General features: G+C 32.7%; 2 protein-coding genes across 2 annotated transcripts; one reads left to right on the top strand and one right to left on the bottom strand.

The window, feature by feature from the left end:
- The first annotated feature begins 579 nt into the window (after window positions 1-579).
- On the top strand, window positions 580-6249 carry LOC143568639 (glucose-6-phosphate/phosphate translocator 2, chloroplastic-like). Its single transcript, XM_077054742.1, has 5 exons — window positions 580-1053; window positions 2221-2446; window positions 2532-2754; window positions 3911-4124; window positions 6203-6249. Exons 1-5 carry the CDS (start codon window positions 580-582, stop codon window positions 6212-6214), a joined length of 1149 nt encoding a protein of 382 aa, XP_076910857.1. The 3' UTR covers window positions 6215-6249.
- A 519-nt stretch (window positions 6250-6768) lies between these two features.
- Window positions 6769-11093, bottom strand: LOC143568638 (septum-promoting GTP-binding protein 1-like). The gene is made up of 6 exons (XM_077054741.1): window positions 10698-11093; window positions 9416-9536; window positions 9234-9330; window positions 9085-9124; window positions 7938-8021; window positions 6769-6984 (listed from the first exon to the last, which is right to left on the bottom strand). The coding sequence occupies exons 1-6, from the start codon at window positions 11064-11066 to the stop codon at window positions 6817-6819; spliced, it is 879 nt and encodes a 292-aa protein (XP_076910856.1). The 5' UTR covers window positions 11067-11093; the 3' UTR covers window positions 6769-6816.
- Window positions 11094-12394: the final 1301 nt, after the last annotated feature.

Below are 12394 nucleotides of genomic sequence, written 5' to 3'. Positions count from 1 at the left end.
TATTATTATCTTATAACTATTATTACAAATTATTATATTATTGTTATTAATTTTATTATACTATCATTATTTTTATATTATAATATAATAATTATTATATTAGAGTTATTATCGTATTCTCAATATTATTAAAATTATTTGACGAGTCAAATGCTTCATAATACGCATGCGTGATTCAACATTTTTACAATTATTTTTATTCATTTGAGTGGCATCGTTGAAGCGCGCAGGTCTTAAAAATGAGTTAATACGAGTATTCATATTATTAATATTATTTACTATTATTACTACTAGTAGTGGTGGTAGTGGTAGTAAAGGGATGATCATTCAACCAAAAATGGCAGAAAAATGGTAATTGTCCATTCCATTAATTCCTCTATTTCATTCTCGTTTTAATTCCATTTCCTCGTTCATTCCGTTACGTCATACGGAACATGTAAATTATTCCTCCCTCAACATTATATAACCTCTTCATCAAACGTATTTTGTTTCAAACAACATTATAACACCACACCATAATCAAAAACCAAGATTTTACATAATAACAAAACCTCAACAAAAACCCTTAATCACACCACCATGATCTTCTCTTTAACCCAACCCAATTTCACACCCACCAAATACCCATCTCACCATCCAAAACCCACATCAAGATTCTTGATTTTACCGCCAATTTCAAACCCTAATCTCAAACCACTCACCACACCCTCAAATTCAAAGCCTTTGCATGTTTCTTGGACTCAAAAGCTTCAATCTTTACAATCTTTACGATCTGTTGAGTGTAAAGCCTACGAAGCTGACCGATCTGATGGTGTTATTGAGCAGATTGAAGCGGCAAAGAGGGTGAAAATTGGGGGGTATTTTGCTGTATGGTGGTTCTTGAATGTGATATTTAATATTTATAATAAGAAGGTGTTGAATGCGTTTCCGTACCCGTGGCTGACGTCTACATTGTCTCTTGCTGCTGGATCAGCTATTATGTTGGTATCTTGGGCTGCTAAAGTGGCTGAGGCGCCTCATACGGATCTTGAATTCTGGAAAGCTTTGTTTCCTGTAAGCAAGTTTTGATTTTTTTAGGGTTTTTGATATGGGTTTTGGTTAATTGGTTAAAAATTGATTTGGGTTCTGCTTAATTGTTAATATATGATATGGGTTTTGGTTATTTGCTTAAAATCAATATGGGTTTTGCTTAATTGTTCATATATGATCTGGGTTTTGCTTAATTGCTCATATGTGATCTGGGTTTTGCTTAATTGTTCATATATGATATGTGTTTTGCTTAATTGTTCATATATATGATCTGGGTTTTGCTTAAAATTCACTAATCAATGTGGGTTTTGCTTAATTTTCTTGTAAGCAAGTTTTGATTTTTTAGGTTTATGATATGGGTTTTGTCTAATTGTTCATATATGATCTGGGTTTTGCTTAATTGCTCACAAATTAATTTGGGTTTTGCTTAATTATTCACTAAGCAATTTATGGTCTTTTTAGGGTTTATGATATGGGTTTTGCTTAATTGTTCACAAATCAATTTGGGTTTTGCATAATTGTCCATATATGATATGGGTTTTGCTTAATTGTTCATATATGATATGGGTTTTGGTTAATTGGTTGAAATCAATCTGGGTTTTGCTTAATTGTTCATAAAGTTTAGGTTTTGCTTAAAGTTTACTACTAACCAAGTTGGGTTTTGGTTAATTATTCACTAATCAAATTGGATTTTGCTTAATTGTTCATTTTTTAATATGGGTTTTGCTTAAAGTTTACTAATCAATGTGGGTTTTGCTTAATTGTTCACTAATCAAATTGGGTCTTGCTTATTTGTTCATTATTTAATATGGGTTTTGCTTAAAGTTTACTACTGATCAATGTGGGTTTTGCTTAATTGCTCACTAATGAATTTGGGTTTTGCTTAATTGCTCACTAATCAATTTGGGTTTTGCTTAATTGCTTACTATTCAATTTGGGTTTTGCTTAATTATATATTAGTCAATTTGGGCTTTGCTTAATTATTCAGTAATCAATTTGGGGTTTGCTTATTTTTCACTAATTAATTTGGGGTTTGCTTAATTATTAACTAATCAACTTGGGGTTTATTTACTAGTCAATTTGTGTTTATGATTAAAACTTTTATCCACTGTCTGATATTCTTTAAATTTTCTCCATGTGATCTATGCTTTATTTAAATATGGTTTTTTTAATTGTTTTAATATATAACAGGTTGCATTGGCACATACAATCGGTCATGTAGCAGCAACCTTAAGCATGTCCAAGGTTGCTGTTTCTTTCACACACATAATAAAAAGTGGTGAACCCGCTTTTAGTGTTTTAGTTTCAAGGTTTATTTTAGGAGAAACATTCCCGACATCGGTCTACTTGTCTCTGCTACCAATCATTGGTGGTTGCGGTCTTGCCGCCCTTACCGAGCTCAATTTCAACATGATCGGTAATCACATAACTTCAATTATTATTTTTTATAAAAATGAATTTATATATTTAATTATTTTTTTGTTGGTTGGTGGTGTTTTTAGGTTTCATGGGGGCTATGATTTCCAACTTGGCGTTTGTGTTTAGAAACATATTTTCTAAACGAGGCATGAAGGGAAAGTCGGTTAGTGGAATGAATTATTATGCGTGTTTATCGCTGCTCTCGCTTTTGATCCTTACGCCATTTGCAATTGCGGTTGAAGGCCCAAAAGTGTGGGCTGCTGGATGGCAAAACGCGGTCTCTGAAATCGGGCCTCAATTCGTCTGGTAACTAAATGATACCAAACTTTTTGTTTTTGTTGCATTGCTACACAAACAGTTAAATGAACGGAGTTTTCTTGTTCGTGTTCGTTCATTAAGAAAATGAACTTGCTCGTGTTTGTCTATGTTCGTTGTTAACGGTATAAATGAATGGTTTATGAACGCAAACGAACATAAGAGAACTTAGATGAATAAACATATTTAAACGAACGCTAATTAAAAGTAAACGTGAACATCAATCTCTTGAGCCTAAAAAATTAATAAAACTAGACTAAATTGTGATTGTTTTTTTGTTACAAAATCAGACTAAATTGTCATGGACCTATTTAAATGAATATATACACAAATGAACTTAAACAAACATAAATGAACGAGCGAGCCATCTGATCATGTTCGCTCGTTCTAAATGAACAGAAAAATGTTGTTCATGTTCGTTTATTAAAAAAAGAGTAAACTGCGGTTTTCGTCCCTGTGGTTTGCCCAAATATGTGGTTTTAGTCCAGTAGTTTCAAATTTGTGATTTTCGACCTGTGGTTTCATTTCACTTGCAATTAAACCCGAATTCACTAATCCCGTTAAGCCTGGTCGTTAAACCCATAAGCGTGTTCTTCACGTGAGGGGCAGTTTTGTCATTTTTCTCCCCAAATAAACCCCGGTCCTAATTCGCAAGCCCCCTCACGTGAGGGGCTGGGGTGTATTTTGGGAAAAAAAGGACAAAACTGCCTCTCACGTGAAGGACACGTTGATGAGTTTAACGACCGGACTTAACGAGATGTGAATTCGGGTTTAATTTCAAGTGAAATGAAATCACATGGACGAAAATCACAAATTTGAAACTATTGGACTAAAACCACAGATTTGGACAAACTGTAGGTACGAAAATCGCAGTTCACTCTTAAATAAACAAACAAACTTTCAGGCAGATAGTTCATGAACGATTCACTAAACGTTCGATTTGTTTGCAGGCCTAACTGTAATTATCTATATAACTAATGCATAAAACAACCAAAAATGACATTCTTGTGAGAAAAAAAAAAGGAAGATAGAATTTGTGAAATGTAAAAAGATGGAAAATTGATAAATTTTATATAAGAGTTTCTTAAATAGTATGAAATTGCTCATAGAAAACTAATATTATTTGGCTAATGTTTGTTTATAATAGGTGGGTGGCGGCTCAAAGTATCTTTTATCACTTATACAATCAAGTTTCATATATGTCGCTCGATGAAATATCTCCGTTGACATTTAGTATTGGAAACACAATGAAACGAATATCGGTTATTGTTGCATCTATTATCATCTTCCATACACCGGTCCAACCCATCAATGCTCTTGGCGCTGCAATTGCTATTTTGGGCACTTTCTTGTATTCTCAGGTACAATTTTGCTCTTTTTACTATTACGGACAATTATGTTTTGTTTTCAAATTTCTAAATTTCTTAAAATCGGATTTAAAAAATTAGTTGGATTTTATTATGGCTTGTTTGTACCATATTTAGCGGTGCAAACGAGCCGAGCCCAAGCTCGACTAGGCTCGTTTAACTTACACAAAGCTCGAGCTCGTCTCGTTTCGATCTCTATTTCTAAAGCGCGAGCTCGGCTCGTGAGTAGTTTTTGAAGCCCGAGCTCGTCTCAGGCTCGTCTCGTTTACTATTTCCTAATTACTTTGTTTATGCTCATATTTATTTTTATATATATATTTTTTTCAATTGTAATTTTATGTATAACATAATGTATACTATTTAGTTATTTTTCATAATATTATATAGAATAATTAATAATTATATATATATATATATCAATCAATCATGCCCAGTAAAATCCCACCGACAGCAAAGCTATAAGTAGGGTCTAGGGAGGGTGGGATGTAGGCACACCGTACCTCTATCCAAAGGAATAAAGAGGTGGCTTCCAGAGAGACCCTCGGCTCTAAGTACATGTGTATGAAGCAAAATAAAGGAAATCAAAGTTTAACAGTTATATAAAAACTACTACTAATTATAATAATATTAATAATAAGATCACAATTTAACAGATATATAAAAGCTAATAATAATTATAATAATAATAATATATGTAAGGGAAATACCATTATGGTATGTGACCTAAATAAGTTAAGTCTAAGCCCTAAGGTAATCAATTCTCTCTAAAAATCCTTAACTTTAATTCTACTTCTCCACGAATTCCTATCCTCAACCATGTCCTCGGAGAGGTTTAGGTCTATCAAATCATGCCTAATCCTCTCATCCCAAGTCAATTTCGGTCGTCCTCTACCCCTCCTCCCCTCTATATATATATATATATATATATATATATATATATATTACATTATTCCCCTCTATATATATATATAAATTACATTATTAACTTTAATTTTATATATATATATATATATAAATTACATTATTGACAGGCTCTTTTAGCTCGTGAGCCGGCTCGAGCTCGGTAAGTGAAGTTTGGGCTTGGACTCGTTTATTAAACGAGCTTAGTTTTAGGCTCGAGCTCAGGCTCGTTTAAGCTCGGCTCGATCGAGCTTTTTCACGAGCCTATCTCAAGCAGCTCGGCTCGTTTGCACGCCTAACCATATTCACATGACAAATTTGAGCTATCTACTTTGAAAACTGGTTAATTCGAGTATGCTTAATCTCTAACAGGTCAAAATGGTAAAAATATGATATAAAACTTAACAAGAAATATGTAAGTGTAACTTTTTAACAGATTGAAAATTGCTTGAAAAATGTGTAAAATTTTTTAATTAAAAAATATATATCTATTGATATTTTTTTGGTAAATCATATTTGAGTTTTATGAACAAAAAGTGTTCGCCTGACCCAATCCGTACAAAATTGTTCGTTTTTACCAGTTACCGACATGGATATTAGGGATTTAGTGAGACCTCAATTTGAATTATAAACTCGAAACAAGTTTAAAAAGACAGTCTTGATAAAACAATAAAGCAGTTTAATGCTTTAGGTTTTAATTATCCAAATTGTTTTGTAGTTGGAATAATGAATTAATGTTATAAGCTAGATGCGCATTACATACCTGAAAACAAATTCTCCTGGCGTTTGAAATCCGTTATTTAACGACCGGTGATTTTTCTTCTAATCACCTTGAAATACCCAAAACAATGGAGAAAAGCTACGATTTTTGAGACGCTTTTCATGTTTATATTCAAACTTTAATTTTCAAGAAGTGATTAAATAAAATATAAGAATGAGAAATCTTGATAAAAATCCTGCACCACTACAATGGGATAAGGTATGAGTCTGGGATATTATTTGTCTTGGTATGTGTATGCATCTCCTTGTGAAAAATCTATTTCGGTTCGTTGTTGACCGTTTTTTAATATAAGTCATGTATTTGACGCGAAAAGTCAAACTTGGTGCTAACAAGAAAAGTCACTTTTTTTTATATTATTTTCTTAAATTGTTTTTTGTTTAACTTGAAAAAGGCGAAGCAGTGAAGAACGAGAACAAAGATTCAAGATTCGCGAAGTTGATGTATTTGCATCCGTGATCGCGTAACAAGGTGAAGCAGCAGCTTGTAGATAATAAAGATGGATGAGTTTTAATTACTTAGATGTCACAAAAAAAGATTTTCAATAAACAAGGGCAATTTCGGTATTAGATTTTGATTTTTTAATAATCACAAATTCTGCTTAGCCTTCTTACATTGTTTTATTTTCAATAAAGGTATTAGATTTTGATTTTTTTTAATAATCACATGTTCATCAAAGAGCGTCGTATACGCTATATTCGTGAATTTTGATAGAATGTCCACACTATCATCCCACCGTGTTAAAAGATACGTAAAAGTTATTTTGCTTTCAATAAAGTAAACTTAACAAGAAATGGTATTTCCATAACATTGTGAACTATAAAAACAAAAGAAAACTCGTTAACAAAAGTTAGCCTTTACTATGCAACCGGTATTCGAGTCAGATTCAGGTCATGTCAATTTATGCAAGATCGATTCAAACCAAGCCAGGCTAGGTAGGGTTGAATCATGGTTGCCCATTTGGTTCCAGTGTTTGGTTTATTTACATGTGAAAAGGCGCTAATGTTTCTAATAAAGGTCGATGATGGGTTCCCCTAAGTTTAGGTTAGGTTGAAGAGACCACGGTAAGTTGAACAGCCGAGCCATAATGAACTTGAAGATCTTGTTCACGTTTATATTATGTGTTGCGCTCGAGAAAAACAGTGTCGCTTTCATAACCTTCGCGTATGTCCGTGCCTGCCACGTCATCACAACATGTATGTTCATGTGAAATATTTTTTTATAATAATTGAAGAAGTCGATAAGAATCTAACTACCAATGGGGTATTCAAAATGTTAGGTATGTAAATCAAACTAATGCCTTAATCTAAGTTAATATATACAAAAACTTTTAAACAAAAGGTTCATTGGATTTTAATAATCCGTATTCATTTTATCGTCAATGATGGTCTTAAAAAAGTTGTCCCCCAATGGTTCCTCGTTAAAAGGGCTATATTTTTTTCCGAAATTCAAACTATTGTTTTAGGCATTTGATCCTAAGGATAATACGAGTCGATTGACGTAAAACTTTGCTCGAAACGGTGCAACAAAACAACGAAACAATCTTCAATTCAGGTGTTCCAACTTACAATTAACATAAATCCAGCCGTTTGGATCACTGTTTCGAGCAAAGTTTTACATCAATCAACTTGTATCCTTCTTCCGATCAAAATCCCTAAAACATTAGCTTGAAATTCGAAAAAAAATATAACGTCGTTAAGTCCTTTCAACAGGGGACCATTGAGGGCCAACCTTTTTAAATTTGAGACCACCAGTAGTTATGAAATGAATAAGCTTATTATCAACCAATGCCATTCAACAGGGAATATTAAAATCCAATAAACCTAAATAAAAATGAAAAGATTATAATAAAAAGAATATTGCTAATATTTTATAATATTAATACAATTATTCCATTTTTTTGTCAAAATGCACCCACTGCCCTTCTAGATGTCCATCTATATTCTATACCAACTTATTGTCTATATTAACAGAAAGCATATTTATTTTTTAATTCATATTTAAAAGCTTTATGTTTTCAGAATAACAACATATTCTCAAGACTTTAAATAAAATATATGTTGTCATGTTACAAAAAGATAAACATAACAAATGAGATAGTACTTGTATGCAATTATTTATTATGTTACCTGAGTCACAATGGTCCATTGTAGATCTGGTGGTAGGCTTACAAAATCATCAAACTTGGTCCCTATCAATATAGGAATGGCAGTCTGCATGCAACAATTAAATTTTCAAAAGTTTTGGTCATTATTCAAAATTTTAAATGAAACTGATTGTTCATTCCATATGGATATATATTAATTAAAATTTTATATAGTTATTTAAATGAATGAACTGCGGTTTTCGTCCATATGGTTTCTCTAAATCTATGGTTTTAGTTCAATAGTTTCAAATTTACGATTTTCGTCCCTGTGGTTTCAATTCACTTGCAGTTAAACCCAACTCCACTAGCCCCGTTAAGTATGGTCGTTAAACCCATCAACGTGCCCCTGACATTTTTGTCCCTTTTCTCCTTAAATAAACCCAACCCTAATTCGCAAGTCCTCCCCACGTGAAGGGTTGGGGTGTATTTGAGAAAAAATGACAAAACTGCCCCTCACGTGAGAGGCACACTGATGGGTTTAATGACCGGACTTAACGGTGTTAGTGGGGTTAGGTTTAATTGCAAGTGAAATGAAACCACATGGACGAAAATTGCTAATATGAAACTATTGAACTAAAACCACATATTTGAACAAACCACAGTTTATTCTATTTAAATTTAAAAATTCTCAACCCGTCAGGCGAATTTCACTCATCGACTTTATGTTCATATATATCATATCTCATAGGAAACAACTTTAGACATACTAACACGACCTCCTTTTAAAGTAGGTATACGAAATTAAGGTAGATATACGGTTGAAAAAACGAATAACCGACAAAAATTATGTTATAAACAATAAGTGACCTCCTTTTAACTCCAAAATATTATGACAATGCATAATTAGTATCATAAAGAAAAATGTGCATAGTTAGTTAATTACACTATAACTCACCTAAAGTGTACAAAAAAGTTATTATAATTTTCTACATATATTATCATATCATAAAATTTCAGAACAATAAAGGTAAAAACAGTGACAACTCTATGCACCTGACCTGACAACCTAACTTGTAAAGATGATGAGCAACAAACTGACACCTCTACCCAAGCTTTCTTTTGTTTATTAAAATCATCTAACAAATAATAAAATAAATTATAATGATAAAAAAACTTAATATATTTCATACCTTGTTCCATTTTCTTGCTTGCATATACCATTCTAGCACACTGGAAATTTTATAAATTCAAGAAGCAGAATATAAGAAACCTTTTTATAACTTTTAACAATGAGATTGAAAATGTCAAATTTATATAAAAAATAATAATATTTTTTTACTTGTGTAGGGTGCACCGGCTGGTTAGATCGAACATAAACAGGATTGCCACCGCGTCCTTGCAAGCTATCGGGACTTGTTCGTTCGACCGTTTATCACCTACATTTGTTTATTTATTTATTTTTTAAATCATATATGTAACATTTTTGAGTATTTGATTTTTGAAAAGGGACATATTTATTACCTCCAACGTCCCAAATTCTAAAAGCAATTCTTGCTCCACCAAACGATAAAGTTTTGTCCATTAGATTTAAACCTGCCATCCGCAAGCTACTGTTTTCTTGTTCATCTCCAACGTATTTAATCTTGAAAATATCAAAAAAAAAAAATTAAAAAATTAGAAAAGTTTAAATTTTGGTTGTTTCTCACTGTTTACCTCAAAAGTATAACTTTCATCAACCCCATGAATATAATATTATAATATAAATAGAAATATAAAATACCCATGCTTCCTAAGATAATTTTTTAGTATTTTTTATACTAGTTTTGAAAAATGTTAACCTCAAAATTGGAAAATCCGTCAACCCCATGATATTTTCTTGTTTTTTATGTTAATCTTGATAAATACAAAAACACGCATATTTTAAAGATTATTTGTTCCTCAATAGTATAAATTTCATCAACCCCATGCTAAAATAAATTCAAATATACAATCTCTATAATCCTTAAAAATCATTTTTAGCCTTTTACATTTTCAAGATTACTTTTCTTCAAAATTGGAAATTTATAAAGGCTAAAAAGTTAATACCTTCCTGTTCATATTTAAAACCTTGAAAGAAACAAAATATAATAATAATAATAATAATAATAATAATAACACACACATTAAAGACTATTTTTCCTCAAAACTATAATGTTCATCAACCCCATAATATAACAAATTCCAATATACAATACCCATAATCCCTAAAATTGTTTCTAGTTTTTGATATTAAATCTTGCAAATTCCAAAAACAAAACATATATCCAATTTCAAGATTATTTTTCTTTAAAATTGAAAATTCATCAACCCAAATAAATATAATCCCTTCTTATTCACACTCAAAATCTTTAAAAAAAAAACAATAACAACAATAAAGCAAACGTTTCTAGTTTTTTATGGTAAATCTTGAAAATTCCAAAAACAAAATATATATAGATATACAATTTCAAGATTCTTTTTCTTCAAAATTGAAAATTCATCAACCCAAATAAATATAACCCCTTCTTATTCATACTCAAAATCTTTAAAAAAAACAATAATAATTAATAACAATAAAGCAAAAGTTTCTAGTTTTTATATCTAATCTTGAAAATTCCAAAAACAAAATGCATATACAATTTCAAGATTCTTTTTCTTTAAAATTGAAAATTCATCAACCCAAATAAATATAATCCCTTCTTATTCATACCTAAAATCTTTAAAAAAAAAAGAATAGTAATAATAACAAAAAAGCAAAAGTTTAAAGAACAGCAAAGAAACTCACCATGAAACTTGTCTTGCCAATATGACAATCACCCAACAAACTAATCTTAAGACTAACCAAATCCAAATCTGTCTCATACCCACCATTACATGTACCACTACTAACCACCACATGATCTTCCAGGTCAACCCCACATGCCACGTCATCCGCCGCAGAACATGACAACCTCCGGTACCGGACCGGTTTACACATGGAACAAGCAACAAACCTGTCCCAAATAAACCTCAAAAGTTGTCTAAAAACTGATATCTTTTGGAGTACAACACTCCACCGGAGTTGGACCATTCTCCGGCCAATCCTAGTCAGCTTTCCGGTGGCTTCACGGAGTCTTGATCCATGGAAGTATAAAGTTGCTTGGTGGTGTCTCATAATAATAATAATAATAATATTGTGTGTGTGTGTAATGTGTATGTGAGAATATGAAATATGAGATTATGTTTGTTTGTTATTGTAGATGTTATATATATGTGTAAGACTTGTGGATGTTTTGGTTGACTCGGACTTTTTGTGTGATGACTAAAGAGTCCATAATGCCGGCTTCTTGTTGAGAACAAAGTGGGGGTATTATTGTCATTTCCTTGTATGTATATCCTAAACAAATAAACGTACTAAGGGGCTGTTTGGAAGTCTCCTCATGACTTGAGGCTACCAAACAGTCTCTAAAGTATAATTCACCCGTAGCAAAGTTAATTCTGGGTTTTTTTTCTAGAACGACGAATTTCTTGTGTCAGGGCACCACACGTCCCAATTTTGAGAGTGTTGTTAGCCCAACTGCAACCAGACTGTGTTATCTTAATCGGGCCCACGATGGTTTCAGAGCTTGGCTTGGGTGTTTACCAGATCGTCGGCTATCACTTGACAATCGTTGTGCCACCATATGAGTAGAACTCTTTAGCGTAACACACGGTGGGACGAAAACTTAGATGGGCTCGAGATTTGAGCCGGTAATCTCACAAAGCCTAGCTCAAAAATTTCATTGCCAATATCCACCTAAAGTGGCACTAGTGGGGATCGAACTTGAGTCTCCACCGGAGAACCCAAGCCTCCTACCAATAGGCCACAAGCAGGGGCGGATATATATGGAAAGTGGGTGGTTCCCCGAAACTACCCGAGTTTCGAAATAATAGTGTACTTTTATATATAAAATATTATATGAACCATCTTATAAATTAGGAATGAACCACCTTAAAATCTCAACTATAAGCGCTAGTTTGGTGGTAAATACTTGGTTTTGTAACTGTGAGGTCGTGAGTTCAATCCGGTTTTGAGGCTTTTTTTTAATTAAAGCCTTATGTGTTATCAATTTAGGGTTTTAAGTTTTAAAACCCATTATAATATCAGCCGCTGCCTCTCTTTCTCTCAAGACTCACGCACACACAGGCCACAGCTGTGACATCTGCCCCGATCCGACCCGACCCAGGTACCCGTTTCTCTGACCCGATCTCTTTCTTTTATGATTTAGTATTTATTTATACTTATATTTTACTTTTAATAATAATAATATATTTTCCTTCCCGCCTCTTTCTCTCTCTTTCTTTCCGCCGTCCCGTCCCTCTTCTTCTCTCTTTCCGCCTTCTTTCCCTCTTGTCGCCGTCCCGCCCTTTAGCCTTGTTTCCCTCTCTCCTTACTCTTTGCTGTCCTTTGTTCCTTCCCGCCTAAGGTTGTCTGCGCAGCTCCACGCGCCAGACTCCTTACAA

The sequence above is a fragment of the Bidens hawaiensis genome, unplaced genomic scaffold (assembly GCF_021521415.1).
Source record: "Bidens hawaiensis isolate Kalapana, Puna unplaced genomic scaffold, B.hawaiensis_p1.1 tig00024029_1, whole genome shotgun sequence".
In the NCBI taxonomy this organism is placed as follows: Eukaryota; Viridiplantae; Streptophyta; class Magnoliopsida; order Asterales; family Asteraceae; genus Bidens; species Bidens hawaiensis.
Note: the sequence above shows the minus strand (reverse complement) of the source record. Positions and strands in the feature narration are given on the sequence as shown.